The sequence below is a fragment of the Pristis pectinata genome, chromosome 2 (assembly GCF_009764475.1).
Source record: "Pristis pectinata isolate sPriPec2 chromosome 2, sPriPec2.1.pri, whole genome shotgun sequence".
Classification (NCBI taxonomy): Eukaryota; Metazoa; Chordata; class Chondrichthyes; order Rhinopristiformes; family Pristidae; genus Pristis; species Pristis pectinata.
Genome location: NC_067406.1, coordinates 120,476,097 through 120,495,737, shown reverse-complemented (window position 1 = coordinate 120,495,737; position 19,641 = coordinate 120,476,097). Strand labels below are relative to the sequence as shown.

The following is a 19,641-nucleotide window of genomic DNA, read 5'->3' as shown; positions in this document are numbered from 1 at the left end:
TTGATTCAGTGCCCAGGTGCAATTCAAAGAATCCGTTTTACCCACAACAATTTTTAACTTCAGTCATAGACAGCACTACTGATGAATACACCTAGTTCTTGACTTCAGTTTGGTCCAATTAAGATTCTGGTAGATGGGCTACATCGTCACAATAGTGCTGAAAGTCAGGGAAATCTTCAGCACTATAGCTAGATGTGGTCATTACAGAACACTTAATGTTACCAGCTTTTCATCAGCCCAAGTGTGGATGGTATGCAGTTTCAGAGTTTTAGGTATCAGCAACCCTTATGGGTTTTCCCCATTAACTTGTATGGACTTCCTTAGGAGCATTTGGCCAAATACTGTCTTAATGTCAAGGGCAGTTACACTCAACAGCTGCATAAATGTCCATGCATATAGGTGGCTGTGTCTCCAGGAATGCTGGTTCTGTCAAAGTTGAACTGAACATCTTTTAGCTTATTGAAGATCCGATGCCAAATGAGGGCATGAATGATCATTTCTTCTCCATTAATGAATGGAGGTGGCTAATATAGTAGTAATTGGTTTCATTAGTTTTACCCCATCTTAGATACTTTCCCACAATGAGGAAAGTTGGACATGTATCCATGTATTGGGATTATTTGGCTAAAGACTTTACCATGCAGGCCATTCTAGGATCAAGAAGGCCCAGCTTATGGGTATATATTAATAAGCTTCCATATTATTACTAAATTCAAAAGTTTGATGTACATCTATACATTCATTCCTACTAACAGCAGAACTGGTTTCCTCTCCACTTTTAGTAATTGTTCTTTCTTAGCAATTTTGTGCTTTTGATGCCATTCATTACAATACTGTGGAGATATGCTTACCATAGAGTAATTTTTTATGCATTTTTCAAATTATCGTCTGTAAAAACAGATTGGATGTGTGACCTGGGGACAGCCTGCAAGTGTTCAGTATGCCAGGCAGTAACAAATAAGGTAGCCAATTAATGTTTCTGGCTAGTGATCATCAGGGTAGGCTAGAATTTTGTACATATCAGTGAGATAGCCTCCTATTCTTCTAAAGCATACTGGTCCTACACTCAAGTTTAGTCAGGTCTCAATATATTCTAATCACAGGAATAAATCTGGTGAATGAAAATCAAAAAGATTTTCAGCATCTGCAATTAAAACAAATTGCTGGAAACATTCAGCAGGTTAGGCAACAACTGTGGAAAGAGACTGGTGAAGGATCTCAACCCAAAACATTGACTTTCCATTTCCCTCCATAGATGCTGCCTGGCCTGCTTAGTTCCTCCAGCTTCTTGTGTTGCTCCAGATTTCCAGCATCTGCAGTCTCATGTCTTCAATCAACCTGAAACATTAACTCTAATACTTTGTACAGTTGCTGCCTGACTGCTTGGGCTTTTCCAGCAATTTGTTTTTATTCCATTCTAGTGAACCTTCCCTGCACACCTATTACAAATGTATTCTTCCTTGGAGGGGGAGACTAGACCTGTACACAATATTCCAGTTACACTATCACTAAGAACAAGACATTTCTCTTTTACTCAATCTTCTTGTAATGAAGATTTACACACCTCCTGCCTTCATAATTGCTTCTGTACCTGCATGTTTATCTTTCACCAATTTGTGTTTAAAGATACCCAAGACCCTTTAAACATCAATACCTTTCCAACTCTTACCACTTAAAAGCTATGCCCTCACATTTTTCCCCACATTATATTTCATCTGCCATGGCCTCCTCCATTCACAATCTCAAAGCCTCTCTGCATGCTTTGCATATCACCAGCAGACAAGGTCAATACTCTTGAGTATACCACAGCAAACCTGGATATTATACTTAACTTCCTCATCCAAATAATTGACCTAGATTGTGAAATGGAGACTCAGCGGTTATCCTTTCAGCACCCGACTAGTTACGACCTCTCAACTCAAAAATGCTGTATTTTTATTCCTGTTTTCAGTTCAGTAACCAATCCTTAACCTTTGCCACTATACTACCACCAATGCCATGTGCTCCAATTGTTTAATCATCTGTGTGGTTCCCTATCAAAAGCTCTCCAAAAGTCAAATACACATCAACTGGTTGGTCCTAATCTTTTCTGATAGTTACAACTTAACATTAGTCAAACATGATTTCCCTTTCATAAATACATGTTGATTTTACCCAATCTTACTATTTTTCAAGTGCCCTGTTACTACCTTAAAAGTTCAGTATTTTCCCTATTACTGACATTAGGCTACTTGCCTATTGTTTGTGCTTCATACTAAGCTACTCATGTATTCTATTTTCTTGATGATGTCTTGACCCTCCTTTGGGAAAATGTCAGGATTAAACTATCTGCAGGCTTATTGGTTTTTGTAAATGCTACAAAATCTCACTAACTTCTCTTGGTTACCATGGCTAGACCACTTTTCCTGTTGTGATTTCTCTTCTCCACACCCCCCCACACACACAAACCTTTAGTGATATAGCTTACTTGTAATATTAATTCATTAAATGTTAGCCATTGCTCATTTACTGTCATAACATTTAATGCTGTTAAATCTGTTATCTTGTTTGTTTTGTTGAGATTTAGCACCCTGGTTTCAGATTGAACTAAACCCCTTTCTAGTTTTAAATCTGATATTATGAATACATTATGTTACCCAAATAACTTCTGAACTATCAACCCTTTAATCACCACAGAACATTAGTCATACAATATCTTATTCTTGTATGGGATCCTCAACATAATGATCTAGATAATAATGCCTTAGAGGTTTACGCTGAATTGATTGCATGATGCTGAAGTGCACATCCTGCCATACTTTTAGTATTTTACATGCAGAACTTTATTTAATGGAATATTTGGTGCTGCTCCAGTCAGGCTCCCCAGTAATCCAGGTCGATCTTTTGGCTTGAGAGTAGAAAGTGAAAAGTACTAAGCCATAAACTTAGACATTGTAATGATACCCAATTCCGCTGCTGATTACAGCTCACCACACTTATGAATACATACCTTTAGGTGAGGAGTGCTCCTGATTTGTCCTACTGAAGATAATAACCATGCCATACTACACCATGAAGCAAGAGATGAGAGCAATTTCAAGAGTCAATTTAGATAAACATCTGCCAGAGGTAGCTTATGTTTATTCCCCCTATCACTTTATGGAAATGGTATCAGAGAAGTTGCCTAGAATACATTGTACCTTCAGTACTTCCTCCAAGTGGTTGAAAATCAGGGACAGGGACCAATGGTGGGAAAAAGCAGTAATTTAACAAGCTTCCAACCCAAAACAATTGTACAGCATCCTGTATCCCTACCATTGGTTGTGTCTGCTTTGCCAATTGGAGAATATAAATTTTATCAGACACATCCTGAATTTGGTTAAGTGTAAAAGTCAGACTATTCCTTGTCTATCAGATAGTCCTTAGCATGAGTTCTGCTAGCATGTTTTATAGTTAACCGGTGACAGAAGAGCATTAACAGTCCAGCAGCTTTCATTATCAGTTATTATATTAGCCCAATAATGACCAGATTTATTGCATTCAGCTTCACAACTTTCTCAAGATCAGAATCTGTCATAGTGATAGCTGTGCAGCAAGTCTGTAAAGTGAATGCATCTTTTGAAATGGTAAACAGCTCTACAGCAACAACACTTTGAAAGAATGCATTCCAGAGCACAGAAATAATGGAGCAGTGACTGCACATGTGGAGGATTTGCAGAAACAGCAAAATGGAGGTGCCATAGGAGACTCCATTGTTGGAGGCACAGATGGGCATTTCTGTAATCATCAGTACCGTTTATTGCTTTCCTTGTGCTAAGGCAAAAGGTATCTGGAAAGGGCACAGTGTTTTCTGCAAGGTAGTAAGGCAGCACAAGAAAGAGGCACGTCAGAACTAGTCAATACTAATGGCATTGATAAGTCAGAAACAGAACACAGTCTGAATTGCTGGAGTAAAGAGGAAGCAATGTCTTGATTAGTTCTCATGTCTTGGATAATGTTGAGGCAGATTAATGCATGGCTAGAATAATTGCAGAGGGAAAAGGGACTTCAGATTCTTGGAGTCCTAATAGTTTTGGGACAGGAGGGACATATTCACAATAGATTGGTCCCAGTCCTTTAAGGTTCAACCTATCAGAGCTGGTAGATGAATGACCACAAGTATGCAGCAAGAGGAGAAAAGGTGTGAAGGGAGTGTGAGCATTAGGAGAGGGAAGTAACAGTGATTAAGTGAGAGCAGACAAGAGACTAAGACAGACATTTAAAACGCATGGATGTAAACACAAATGTGGTGAATTGGTAGCACAAATAACCTTCTGGTGATAACAACAAAAAAGGATAAAACTAAGCACTTAATATTCCTGAATAAGACAGGGAAGGGGAAAAGCAAGTGGTAGCAGTACTATAGATACTCAAGCAAATGGAGTTAGAGAATAACTGAATGGTAATGGAGAAAGTTTACGACAGTTTAAAAAGGCAAGAAAGGCTAGTTATTATTCAGAGTACACCGGTACCTCACTTAGGACTCAGGATATATTTGAGAATAACACTAATGGAATTAATGCTAAAAAGATCATACAAGAAGATGCTTTACTGAGTACTGTTGTGCCAGGAATCCTGTATGAATCCTTGCATTCTCTGGCTTTGATGGTGTTCATCAGCCATCAAGCTTGTTAACAGAACTCTTTGGCTGGGGAGAGCTGTGCAGTCAAGCAAAGAGGGGGAGATGGCAGCTTCCTTCACATCCAACGGATTTGAAGGAATTCAGCAGTCTCTCTGAATGGAGCAGGTAGATTAAATGGCTAGTTATGCTGCCACAAAACAAATCTCACAACATACTTCAGTGTAATAAACCTGATTCTGAGAACATTTAGGGAAGAAATCAAGGTTAAACTAGTGAAGGACATCACGGAGCAATCTAAAGTAAAATTCTTAGGACAAAGCTAACATTATGATATAATTTGGTGTTTTGCCAGGGTAAAGTAGAATCCAAGACTGGGAGAGAAAAGCAAATGGAACAGTGCACAACCTTTAAAGACTCAGAATAAATAGTCAGTCATGGAGGGAGTTAAAAAAAAAGTCAGTTAAAAATGAAATCCCAAAGTCCTCAAAAGACATTTGAATGAGAAGTGCATAATATGAGAAAGGAGAGACCCATTCAGAACCAAGTAGGCAATCTGAACAGAGGCAGAGGGCATGGGTGGAATTCACATTTTGTACGATTCTTTACCAAGGAAGACAATGCCAAATCTCAGGGGAGGCAATGGAAACAGTGAATGGAATGAAAATTGTTAATGAGGTGATACACTTAAACCAGTCCAGATGGAATGCATCTTAGGTTGCTGAAGGAAGAGAGTGAAAGTTGAAGGGCTTGCAATCCTTTCCAGATCCAAGTCCCAGAGGACTGGGAAATGGCAAGTCTGACATCTCATTCAAAAATGAATGCAAGCACATGCCCTGCAACTAAAGCCCAGCCAATTTAACCTCAGTGATAGTGAAGCTTTCGGAAAAAATATTTGGAGAAGTTTTAGTTAATAAAGGAGCACCAGCACAGATAAAGGCAAATTATGTTTGACCAACTTGACTGAATTTCTTTGCTGATGTGACAAAGGTCTGATGGAGAATACAGTAGCTGTCAAGCATAATTTCAGTAGGCATTTGACAAATTCTCACACAAAAGACAGAGCAAGAATTGAAATCTATTTAATAGGGTCAGTATCAGCATGGATAACAAAATGGCTTAAGGGGGTAGCAGCAAATTGTTATTTTTCTCCCCTGAACGAGAGGATTGTAGATTATGTACACAGGACTTGCTGCTAGCAGCACTTTTTAAATATACATTTGTTTTTGATATGGGCTTCATGGGTAAAACTAACTTACACATTTCAAAACATGGTGTGGTAAACGGTGGAGAAAAACAGAACTGCAAGAATACACAAAATAAATGAGCAGGCAAGATGCAGATGAAACACAGAAAAGTGCAAGGTGACAAAGGAAGATTGAGACCAAATAACAAGTTCTATGGGTGGGTAAGAAAAGAAGGATCTAGACGCATGTGCATAAAGTTAGAATATTCCACACAATTCTGATCACCACACTTCAGAAAGAATGGGGAAGTCCAATGGGAAAGTCCTAAAAAGCATGTGGAAAATATTTACTGTGATAGTTCCAGCGATGAAGGATTTCAGCATTAATTAACAGAAGCACATGGGGTTATTCTCCTGACAGCAAAAGTTAAAAAGCAATACAATGGAATTAAATGAGATTGCAAGAGTTTTAGAGAAGGCAAATAGAGAGAAGCTGCTCCCATTAGCAGCTGGTTCAAGGAACAGGGAAGAAATCTGAAATGATCGAGAAAAAGGAACGTGTGGGAGGTGGGGGAGAGGTGGTGGTGTGGAAAACATGCCAAAAATAGTTCTGCCATGTGTTGGACAATCAGGGCTTTTGAACAGCAAATTGTACAGATGTGCAAGGGAAATCTTAATTGTGGTTAAGGCTACGGGGAAAGACTAGGGAATGAGATTAAAAAGATTGCTCTGAAGGGAAGCGGGACATATTCAGTGGGCGATGGCCTCATCCTGTGCCATAAAGATTCTGTTGTCACAAAAAAAATCTTACATTAGCTTGTTATTCTTTAAAGCACATAAATAGGCTAATAACAGAATAAACAGTGAAAGGAACAGCATCCCATGATTTAGACTTTTACATCTTTGGAGTAGGACACGATCTGTGATTAATTTACCTGGTTCATACACCAGGGTGATTTGGGAGCACATTTTCACACTTTGACAGGAAATACAAAAAAGTTTATGAACCAATACCTTCAAAGAATGAAGACAATACTTGCTGGGTACCCAACAGTTTTCCTCAATTACATACAATGCGCTACAGCAAAGTATTACAGAATTTCTTGAACTTCATCTTGGAATAAAGTCAAAATGCTTGCCATCTTGAGCAGTTAGATTAAGGTAACTTCTTTACAAAATGATGTCAGCAAGGAAGCTACTTCTGAAGAAGAATTATTCATTTCCATCCAGGGAGATTAATAACATCCTGGCAGTTGACTGGTTTTCAATCTTAGGAACTAAGTCTAGGATAGCTTTGAGATTTTGCTGGCGTTACTTCAATCCAACCTACCGAAATTACACAGTCAGTCACGGGCTTCTTCAGCGCATTTTCTGAAGTCTCTTTGAGTTTAGTCAGTAACATCCCCATAATTTGTTCAACAGCAAAGACACGTTCTTCATTCAAATAATGTACCTGCAAAGAAATTGTATGCCAAATTACCGAGTTTTAAAATAATAACCCATCTAGGGAAAGGGATTGAGGAAACAAAGGGAAAAGCAGCAACTGTTTCATTATATACTCTTATTACTGCTAGTTCAGATCACATCTGGATGGCACTGGCCAACAATAAAAAAAAATGAAGTTTGCAGCACTGATTGCTGTGAAATTCCCTATTACAGACATCTGATACCATCAGGTATCAGTTCAAGGGGATTCCTGATGGCTAGCAACAAACAGGCCAAGTAGACAAATATACTGAAGAATTCTCACCAAGAGCAAGCCAGGGAGGAAAATAGCATTATTTTTGGTCACTAGTTTTAAACATTTTACAGCATGCAGAATAAAAATTTAAGATTAAGGTAGCTGAAGCAGCAAACTTTAAAAATTTGTATTCAAATCCACATTCAATTAGTTTTTATCCACCCTGGTGTTCAGCAGTTCGAAGAAACATTGTTTCAGATAACTTTTCATTAGTTGTCAAGCAGTATGTGAAATACTTGAGAACGAACCAAGTTGCTGAAAGTCCAGTAATGGTCAAAACGCCTTCAGATTCACTACCACACTGATAGTACACTATTTTTGTTTGGTAAAACCATGGAACATGGGGGCAGGGTCAGGAATTGCCAGAACAGTCAACTCTCTAAAATGAGCACCTGGCAACATCAGTTTACCTTGACGACCAAGAGACAAGTCTGAAAGTTAAGGTTGAAGAACTTGCTGTTTGCTAAGCTTCAGGAGCCAATGCACTGGTAGCAGCCCAGGCCTGGATACTGCCTCTGGGTGAAATCTCAAAGAGCTGTTACAGGCATGGTGGGCTGTGTGATTCTTAGAATTACCTTCCCAGCTCTGGGATCCCAACTAGATTTGGGAGTGGATAGACAAGTGTCAAGCTTTATGACTTGAGAAAAATGTCTGTGGGATTAAAGTATTTACAGCTAGCTTATTGGAAAAATAAGATAACTTCAGTATTTACCCCTCCACCCCCTCCCCGTCAATGAGCTGAGTTCTGTTTTGGAACTGAATGACCAGAGTTTAGAAATAGGTAACTGACAGATCTTGTATTTTTTTCTTCATCTTCCACTAAAATTTCATACAATGTTCATAGTAATAGAAAGCAGTTTGGCCCATTGAGCCTCTTCTGCACCTGGGGATAATTCTTTGTACAATGGGATGAGAGACCCTGCCCTCGAGCTCCTACACAATCTCTAATTGCTGGAATGCAATGTTGGACACCCCACATAATAAGGGTTTCACATGAGATTCTTATACAAGGATCAACATTATATAGCTTCTGCCCAAAATTTGCATCATGATGGCTGATGGGTACAAGACCCTTCCTCATTTCAATTAGCAATTTTAAACAGTGATTAAATTTTCTTCAGTGATGTTAATATTTACAAAAACTATCCATTAAACTTCTAACATGGCTCTTACTGATTAAAACTCTTTTTAAAGGGACTCCTTAAACAATACCTCTGATCATCCTTTTGGTCATGTCCAATAGCTGCTCATGTAGCTTGGTATCAAATTTTGTTTGGTAACAACACTCCACAATGGAATGCTTTATACTAAACTTCTATGCATAGTAATTAACTGATGTATGGTTTCCACAAAGATAAAACTTACTTTGATTCCAACACTACCACTTGGTATCTTTTGAAGCTCATAAGCAAGCTTGCTTTTTTCAGTCTGCACAAATGGGTCATCGAAAGCCCTGCCATGCAGTCGTTTAAAGCCTTGTATTGTATTCTTTGCATTGGTCACAATCTGTGAATTGAAACATTCCAATTACAGACACAACATTGTAAAGATCACAGAACAATGGGAATATCAGACAAATATGGCAAAACAAACAGCAACAACGATTCTAAATTATATTCAAAACTTTCTACAAAACACTACTTCTAACTTTGGAAATGTAATTGCTTCTTTTTTTATATAGCAAAACTGCCATTATAATTCCAGTCAGGGAATTTTTTTCTCTAGTTTATTATTCAATGGAAGTATTATAAAATACCACAATGTCAACACCAACATGAAACATTACTTTCAATCTCAGATTACTATAATTGGACCCAATGGTGCAATAACATTTTCTGACAAACTCACATTTTCTTAATTTTTGACCTAAAAAGCACAACTTCAGCTATTACAAATGCAGCGCTATCAAGAACAATTATGTAGATTTTGTAAGCATTTATTATTTAGATTCAAATTAAAAGGAAATATCAAATTCCGTTACACTGTTTCCAAATAACATTAAAGAGAAAAATGAGTACTGAAATGTAATGTTAACAAGAAAGCAAAATAGTCATCACCTGTAACATAAAATATCAACTCAAGCGAAAGGGAAATTACTTGGCTTTTTCTATTAAGTGATATTAAAAAGAAGAAAGTGTGCATGTAGCACTAATGCAAAAGGCAAAATTATAGGTCCTCTTATATAAGAAGCATCATACATCTGCGTCCAAATGAACCACAGAAGTTACTGACTTGTGGTAAGTGGTGTGCTGCAGGTCAGCTATGTTACTAGATGAATCCTAATGGAAATGATTTTTTTTTGTTAAATGCCAACACCTGAAACATACAAACAGTAATTTGCTGCTCAAAAAGGTAGAATTCAACACTTCCATACCTGGATCTTGGCAGCTGCTCCAATTGCCCGATTCTTAGGTCCCAGTGATATACAAGCCCTGTAGCAAAACATTACACAGTCAATAAGTTATGTTACAATGGTTAAATTAAAATATCCTTACAAGATGACAAAATAAGAGAATGTCAGTCAATTAAAGGATATCCTACCACCTTCATGGAAGTATTTCCAGCCTTTCACAAATTTGTTTTTTTTTTAAACTGTTGTAGCACATGATAATATACATCCAGTTATTCACTGGAATAACATTGCCAGCTTTGAGCTCAGTATAGCTGTACAAATCTTCACTATCTCCTTTTCTGTTTGTGTGTGGAGGAGACAGTAAAGAACAAAGGCGGCAAAAAAAAAGTGCCCTATGTTGTAATTGGTTTTAGAGTTAGAGGTTGTGTACAAGAAGCCCCATAACACAATGTTATACTATTGAAGTTTACATCACTTGTACATTTAAATTAACACTTCCTTTAAAGAGGCAGGCAATATCCAATCCTCGTATCTCAAACTCATGTGATCACATATTCTGCTCTGTGTAACTGGTCACTATTTTCCCATATTGTACAATCAAAATTCAGATGTACATCTTTGGCTGTGAAGTGCTTTGTAACATTCTGAAATAATAAAAGACAAATAATGCAAGATTCATCTTTCTTTTGAAGAACCCCACTCATCTTTATTTCCCAATTTTGAAACCTGGATAAAATCCTTTTATCTTTATATTCTAGAGTGATACAGAAAGATAATTTTGTAATGCTCCACCACTAATGGCCTTTAAGATGCAAGCATAACAATTCTTATTCTGCACTTAGTACAAGGGAAGCTCAAAACTGCATTCAATGCATGGAAAACTCCAACATTTCTATCAATATTTGGCAAAATGACAGTAAAGGAATAATTAGTGAAAATAAATAAGATCAATAAAAATAGAAAAGTATTTGACATTGTTCACCAAAGAGTGGCACACCAGATTTGTCAGAATATCTTAATCTAAATCGGGCAAGAGCAAAATACATAACAGACTCATTTTCGCCAACACTATTGCTGAGAAGTTAAACGTCACTGAGAAGCACTTGGATTAATAAATGAAAACTGAAATGGATAGATTTAAGGCAAATCACATTTCAATAATACTCACGTTCTTCATTAAATGAAAAAAAAGGTCATACACAATTGATGAAGTGTCACATAAAACACATTACCAAAATTTAAGACAATGCGAATGAAAGCATACTAAACACAGAACTGTCAAAAAGGGGGAAACATGCAGGGAAGTAGAGGCTGGTAGCTGTTTTATCAACTGGCATCGATCTAAATATCCATCTCAAATATTCTACAAATTCATATTTTATATTAAGCTAATGAATCTGAAAAGGGAATCCTCAAGAATCTGATTAAAGAAATGGCTCCAGAGATCGTGGATGCTCTGGTTGTCATCTTCTGAAATTCTACAGATTCTGGAATGGTTCCTGCAGATTGGAAGACAGAAAACGTGACCCCACTAGTTAATGAGGGACAGCAAAGAGTAAATTGCTAACCTTGTTTGTCTAACATCAGTAGCAGGAAAATTGCTGAAATCCACGAAGGATATGACATCAAGATACTTAGAATGTAACTGCATGATTAGGCAGAGTCAATGTGGAGGGAAATCATGATTAGCTAAGCTATTGGAAATTTTAGGATATATCCATTAAGAGTAGATTACAGGGAACAAGTGGATGTGGAATATTTGGATTTTCAGAAGGCTTTCGATAAAGGTCCCACACAAGAAATTGGTTAACAAGGTTAAAGTGCATGTAATTGGGGTATAATATGGATGAAGCATAGATGACGATGACTAATTAGTGATAGTAGTAATAAATAGGTCCTTCTCAGATTGACAGGCTGTGACTGCAGTCATTACAGCTTGGGCTTTAACTATTCAATCTGTATCAATGATTTTGCCGAGGTGTCAGTTTCAAGTTTACCAATGACATGGAAATAAGTGGGAATATAAGCAGCAATGAGGATGCAAAGAGGGTTCAATGGGATGTCAGCATACTGGGTGGGCAACAAACTGGCAGAGAGAGTACAATGTGGAAAAATTAGATTATCCATTTCAGTCGCAATAAAAGAAATGCTGACTTTATTTTTAGTATTGTTATGGACTCAGTGAAAGTCCCTTTAAGATAGAGAGTGTGTGTGTATGTGTGTGTGGGGCGTGCTTACGTCAATAGAAGATAAAGGACGTAATGACGTTGTTGAAGAAGAAGAAGAAAGAGAGAGAGAGAAGGGAGAGAGACACCAGCCTGCTTGTTTTCTCTATCGATGGATGAGAAACAATAACTGTGTTTGCCACTGAAATCCATGTATGGAAGTTGGAAGTAATCCGGTGGAGTTCACTTTGTTGCTGACCTGTAGAAGGAAACAGGTATTTGTATGTGGACGACCACGGTTCGGATGCTTTTCGGGGTGAGGAAGTCACTACCGAGTAAACACTGAAGTGTCGTTTGGGTTCCATCGTGGAACATTTGGATTTCGTATGTACTCTCTCTATGTTTTTCTACATCTCCATCTTATCTTCAGACAACGGTGGTTGTTGAAGAAGCCCTTGCTCATGTTTCACCTTATGGCTTGCGGAACTGAACTTTAAGAACCATTCAGGAACTGGGAGTTTTGGACTTTGTCACACACACACACGAAGAGTTTAGTTTTGGGGTTAACGTTCGAGGTTTAACATTTTTGAATTCTAACATACTAACATTTTTACTTTTATTTTACGTATTATCATAAGTAGTGATTAATAAAATAGTTTTTAACACTGAATCATGCTCAGTGTGTTTCTTTTGTTGCTGGTTCGTGACAGTATTAACACTGCCCAATCTCTCACTATTTTAAAAGTAGCTTAGGAGTCCTTACACACAAATTACTGAGAAGTAACATGCAGGTTTAGTGACCAAATACAAAGGCAAATTGTACATTGGCTTTTATTGCTGGAGGATTGGAGTACTGGTATTGGTTTATTATTGTCACTTGTACCGAGGTACAGTGAAAAGTTTGTCTTACAAACCGATTGAACAGGTCAATTCATTACACAGTGCAGATAAATTGAGTTAGTACAGAGTGCATTGATGTAGTACAGGTAAAAACAATAACAGTAAAGTGTCACAGCGACAGAGAAAGTGCAGTGCAATAAGGTGCAAGGTCACAACAAGGTAGATTGTGAGGTCATAGTCCACCTTATTATATAAGGGAACCGTTCAATAGTCTTATCACAGTGGGGTGGAAGCTGTCCTTAAGTCTGGTGGTATGTGCCCTCAGGCTCCTGTATCTTCTACCTGATGGAAGAGGAGAGAAGCGAGAATGTCCCGGGTGGGTGGGGTCTTTGATTATGCTGGCTGCTACACCAAGACAACGAGAGGTAAAGACAGAGTCCAAGGAGGGGAGGCTGGTGTCCGTGATGCACTGGGCTGTATCCACAACTCTCTGCAGTTTCTTGCGATCCTGGGCAGAGCAGTTGCCATACCAAGCCGTGATACATCCAGATAGGATGCTTTCTATTGTGCATCCATAAAAATTGGTGAGAGTCAAAGGGGACAAACCAAATTTCTTTAGCCTCCTGAGGAAGTAGAGACACTGGTGAGCTTTCCTGGCCGTGGCATCTACGTGATTTGACCAGGACAGGCTGTTGGTGATGTTCACTCCCAGAAACTTGAAGCTCTCAACCCTCTTGAGCTCAGCACCATTGATGTAGACAGGTGCATGTGCACCATCCCCTTTCCTGAAGTTAATGACCAGCTCTTTCGTTTTGTTGACATTGAGGGAAAGGTTGTTGTCATGACACCATTCCACTAAGCTCCCTATCTCCTTCCTGTGCTCCGACTCATCACTGTTTGAGATACGGCCTACAATGGTGGTATCATCAGCAAACTTGTAGATGGAGTTAGAGCAGAATCTGGCCACACAGTCATGAGCGTATAGGGAGTAGAGTAGAGGGCTGAGGACGCAGCCTTGTGGGGCACCAGTGTTGAGAATAATCATACCGGAGGTATTGCTGAGTAGAGTGAAGATGTCTTACTATAATTATGCCATGTTGAAAACACATCCATAGTGTATACAATTTTGGCATCTTTGACTAATGGGGAAAAAAGGTTGCTATAGAGGAAACACAGCAAAGATTTACCAGATTAGCTCTTGGAATGCCAGTTCTAAGATTAAAGCAACCGAGTAGGCCAGATCTCTGAAGTTTAGAAGACAGAGGCAATCTTATTAAAATGTACAAAATTCTTAGAGGGAGACAAGATGCTTCCACTGAGTCTAGAATGGGGATAAATGTTAAGAAGGTGATAATAATCTATGATTACATTCAAAACTGAGATGAACAGGTTTTTGGATGATAAAAGAATCAAGGGATATGGGTCAAGGCCAAGATAAATCAACCATAATCTTACTGAACAACAGAGTAGGCTCAAGGGGCTGAATGGTTAATCCTGCTCCTATTTCTGAAGTTGTTTTTCATTGAAAATTGTCAATCTTCATTGAAAGGTAAATATGGCAGGACTGGGAAACATCCATATTCTTCAAAATATTGCCACGTGTATCCAAATGTGCAGGACAGAGTCCTTTCAATATCACATCCAGAAAACATATGATGTAATATGAGGGACAGCAGCACTAAGACAGCACAGATCTTGTACTCAAGTCTTGAGGAATTGGAACTCACCACCTCATCTAAATGTTAAAAAGTGAACCAGAACTAATACCTACACTATGATAGCTTCCAATCTGCACTGAGACACAGCAGGTATGTAGCTGAACTATTCCAAGTATTAGTCAATGGTGATCATTGCCCAAACACATACAACCTCCTCCTCCAAGTAAAAGGTTCAACTCGGGCAAGACTATTTAAGTATCGTGTGAAATTAGTAAGCACTCTCCTGTTGAAGCCAGTGGTACACGTAGGGGTGGATTCTCAGAAATTTTAGGTTCAAGTTTTCCATTAAAATTAACTTTTGGACATCCCCTTGGAAGATCATAGCACCCCCTAGTGTCAGATTAGAACTGCAATACCTATCCAGAGTGATTTTTAAACCTTATCCCTGAAGAAAATATTCAATTTTCACAGCTGTATTTCTCAGTTGCAATGCAAAGTTACCAAAAACAATAGAGGTATCCAACACAGCACTCCAAAAAAGTCTTCCCACTATAGTGAAAGTAATATTCCAAGCATTTATAACGAGTCATGGCAGGACAAAATGGTGTGTTTGAACACAACACATTAATCTACAACTCTTCAGTAATGAACGTCAAATGAGAATTAGGGGGCATTTGTTAAATCAGTCACCAAAGACCAGTGGATTATGAAAACAACGACAAAGCACGTGGCTTCTAAGGCAAGTTGCGTATTTCTGGTACTAAATTATGGAAAGCTAGTAGTACCCATTAAGTACTTGCAACACATGATACTTTATCAAGTACCACAAGACCAAATTCACCCCCCTTGACTCTCGTTAAATCGTGCCTGGTCTGTAATCTACAAAAATTTGATCGTCCTAAGTAATAGTGAAAGACGAGTTTCCTAAAATACTTTAAAATGGCTAAATGTTATAAACAGGGGAGGGGCTTGTTGGAAAGGACGTAATACATTAACGCACGTTAGGGCTCTCAACCAGAATGAATGAAAAATGCGCAACGCTCAATGGACGGGAATACTTTATTCAACATTTATTAGTTTTAAAAATGAAAACTCCAAAATCGCGAGTTTTTAATTTTGCGAGCGTTAAATATAATTGAGAATCACGACCAAGCGGCGGGTGGACGATAACATATTCCTTCCTGTCACTTCGAGATGACCGCAGAAGTGGTGACTGAAGGAACCGGTCTGAAGACAGACACCCAGCCACTCTGCCCAGCGCTGGCTACACACACTGAAGCAGGGGAACCCCCCCCCCCCCCCACATCTATATAACTTACGCGGAAAACCACTCGTTTCCCTCAACGAAACGCCGAAAGGAAAGGCAGACGACCGAAAGGAAAGGCAGACGAGCAGAGTGGCTCCACACCTGGCTCACTCCATGTGGTGAGCAGCGTGGTCACAGGAGTGGGGCGGCGCACATCCCTTCACACCAACTCCACTATAGAACAGGCCCAGCCTCAGCATCTGCGGCGGGAGCTGGCACTACCCCACCCCCCACCCCATTACCCCGCCGGCTCCAATTTACCCGCAGGTTCACACACAGCGAGGAGAGCGGAAGGAGGGGTAACGGCGTTGTCGCAGTAACCGGCGGTACTCACGGTGTACACCTGTCGCTGTACTCATTGGCGATGGTCTCGATACCGCCGCTCCTCGCCACCGCGATGTAGCAGTTCTGGAATCCCACATCAAAGCCAACCACAGACATTGCCGCTTCTACGGTTAATCAATTTACAGTGGTACACAACGCCCCGATAAAATCGGACAGGCAAACAACACCGACCGTTAGCCAACGAGCGCCGGTGATAACCGCACTGCCTCCACTCCGTGCGATAACCGGCCGGTAGAATGCTCCAGAAAAACGCCGCAGTCGTGACGCATGACGCTCCCAAAAACGCCCGCCCACCGACGAAGCTGATTGGTAGGTAGCCCCGCGATTCATTGGCTGGCGCGGCTTTGGAATATATCGATCAAACGTGACGTTTAGTTGGTCGCTGAGTCATAAAAAGCAGAGGCGGCACTGGGCCAATGCGCAATTGTGAACAGTTCATTACATTTCTACACATTAGTCAACTAAATATTCGAGATTTCTTGATGCCTCTGTTGAGGTGTGACTTTGGAAATTGTAAGTAATCTCAAACTACAGAATCCATAATACAGTAGGGCATTAATTGATATAGTGTTGAAAAATAAAACACTGCAGATGCAGGAAACCCGAAATAAAAATAGAAAATTCCGGAACTGCTCAGCATCCGTGGAGAGGGAAACAGTTAAGATTTCGGGCTGATGACCTTTCATCATTATTGCAGTAGAGCGAGAATGTGGCGTCCGTTGCTATAGTACAGAAATGGAGGCAGATTGTATAAATGCATTTCAGAGGGGCTGGCAAAGCACTTACTGCAGGGAGAATAATATAAGATGTATCATTGTAGTCAGATGAGGAAAGACGGGAGATGATTCCAATGAGGGATTAGTGTGCACACTGTATAGCACTACTTTCTGAGCTGTAAATTCTATGTCATTGAGGTATTATGGAACAGAAAAAAAAGGCTATTTGAGCCCATGTCAACTCTATATAGTAACCCTGCCAGTTGCAGTCCCCCACTCTATTCTTAGAGCCCTGGAATTTTATTTCCCACTGGGCCTTTCTGATTTCCTTTTGTTCAATGATCATCTCCCCTTCCTTCACCTTCATTGAATCAGTTCCAAGGAACTTCAATATAGAAAGAAGAGATGCCAAACATTTGTTGGGAAGAATAAGAAGTTTATATGATCCTTAGAAATAAAACATCTGTTGGGATGGAGGGATTGGTTGTGAGAGTAAGTACAAATACACAGATCACAGAAACTGGCAAATTAGGTTAATAAGACCAACAACATGTAGACAAAGTGAAAGCAGAACTGAAATTATACTTATTAGGACAGAATGGTGCTCTTTGCTTTAAAAAAAACAGAAACAGGGATGATCCCATGACCTAAAAAATATGAAAGTGTTTGATGGGACAGTGTAGAGAAGATATTTCACTTGCATCAAAACTCAGGGCCAGAAAGATAAGGATGAGGGGGGACCTGGTGGAGGTGTGTGAGATGATGAGAGGCATTGATCGGGTAGCTAGTCAGAGGCTTTTCCCCAGGGCTGAAATGGTTGCCACAAGGGGACACAGGTTTAAGGTGCTGGGGAGTAGGTATAGGGGAGATGTCAGGGGTAAGTTTTTTTACTCAGAGAGTGATGAGTGCGTGGAATGGGCTACCAGCAATGGTGGTGGAAGCAGAAACAATAGGGTCTTAAGAAACTTTTGGATAGGTACATGGAGCTTAGAAAAATAGAGGGCTATGGGTAAGCCTAGTAATTTCTAAGGTAGGGACATGTTCAGCACAGCTTTGTGGGCCGAAGGGCCTGAATTGTGCTGTAGGTTTTCTACGTTTCCATAAGATGGTCATGAATAAATCAAATGCAAATTCAGGATAAACTTCTTTACCAAGAAAGTAGTTAAAATGTGAAACTCACTGTTAAAAGAGTGAGGCAAATAACATGCATACTTTTAAGGAAAAGCTAGATAAACATGCACAGAAAATGTATTTCTTTATTAGTGTAAGTGTAGAAAGAAGAAGCATAAGCACTAACATGGGCCTATTGTGCAAGTAGGTCAGTTCCTGGGCTGGAAATACTTGTTAGTATTTTGTAAATAATAATGTGGCATGGAAGGAGGCTACATCTGAACTATGCATATTCCATTTCCCTTTCTCCACAGAGTTGTACTTTTTTCCCTTCAAGCGGTCCTCTTTTTCTTTTGAATGTAATTACTGAATTTACTTCCATCATTTTTTTCAGGAAGTGCATTCTAGATTGTAGCAACTTACCATGAATGGACATTTCATCTTGTCAGGGGTGGTTCTTTTGCCAGTCACCCTAAATATATTTCCTCTGGCTTTTTTGCCATTGGAAATAATTTCTCTTTATTCATTACATAAAGTTTCCACAACAACAATAGCCCCTCAGGTCTTCTCACATAAATGAAATTCTGCATCTAGTAGATCTCTTCAGAACCCTCATGAAGGCTTTGGTGTTCTTCCTAAATCATGGTGTTCAGAATTAAAAGTAATATTTCAGCTTGGACCCAACTGGTGTTTTATAAAGGATTTGTCACAGTGTATTTGCTTTAGTACTTGATTCATCATTCAATAAAGCCAATGATCCCACATATTTATAAACATTCTTCTCAACCTAGCCTGTCACCCTCAGAGATTTGAGTAGATTTGAATACTGCTATCTTTCTGAACTCCCCTACTTTGTACATATTGTGTCTCTTTATTGCACTTCTTCTAAGACTCGGTACCCTGCTTTGCAACTGGATCCTTGACTTCCTGACCAACAGACTGCAGTCTGTAAGGATAGGCAGCAACACCTCTGCCACGATATTCCTCAACATGCTACCCTGCCCCTTACTTTACTACCTATGCACTTATGACTGTGCGGCCAGATTCTGTTCTAACTCCATTTACAAGTTTGCAGATGACATCACCGTAGTGGGCCGGATCTCAAACAACAATGAGATGGAGTACAGATAGGAGATAGAGAGCCTAGTGGCATGATGTCAAGACAACAACCTTTCCCTCAATGTCAGCAAAACAAAAGAGCTAGTCATTGACTTCAGGAAGCAGGGCGTAGTACACACCCATCTGTATTAATGGTGCTGAAGTGGAGATGGTTGAGAGGTTCAGGTTCCTAGGTGTAAATATTACCAACAATTTGTCCTGGTCCAACCACATAGATGCTATGGCCAAGAAAGCACATCAACACCTCCATTTCCTTAGAAGGCTAAGGAAATTCGGCATGTCCCTGATGACCCTCACTAATTTTTACAGATGCACCATCTTTTAAATACAAAGCATCCTTTCCGGATGCATGATAGCTTGGTATGGCAACTGCTCTGCCCATGACCGTAAGAAATTGCAGAGAGTTGTGAATGTAGCCCAGTCTATCATGAAAACCACCCTCCTCTGCATTGACTCTGTTTACACTTCCCACTGCCTCAGGAAAGCAGCCAACATAATCACCCTG

The 19,641-nt window shown here is 39.5% G+C and overlaps 1 protein-coding gene across 1 annotated transcript in view; it reads right to left on the bottom strand.

Annotated features, from left to right (window-relative positions):
* LOC127583782 (heat shock 70 kDa protein 4L-like) overlaps positions 1-16,436 on the bottom strand; it is a 48,955-nt gene extending 32,519 nt beyond the window's left edge. The window contains exons 1-4 of the mRNA XM_052040123.1: positions 16,181-16,436; positions 9,899-9,956; positions 8,890-9,030; positions 7,114-7,236 (exon numbers count right to left, since the gene is read on the bottom strand). Of these exons, the coding sequence (XP_051896083.1) occupies positions 7,114-7,236; positions 8,890-9,030; positions 9,899-9,956; positions 16,181-16,287 (429 nt within the window). The 5' untranslated portion in view covers positions 16,288-16,436. The remainder of the gene's footprint in view (positions 1-7,113; positions 7,237-8,889; positions 9,031-9,898; positions 9,957-16,180) is intronic.
* Positions 16,437-19,641: the final 3,205 nt, after the last annotated feature.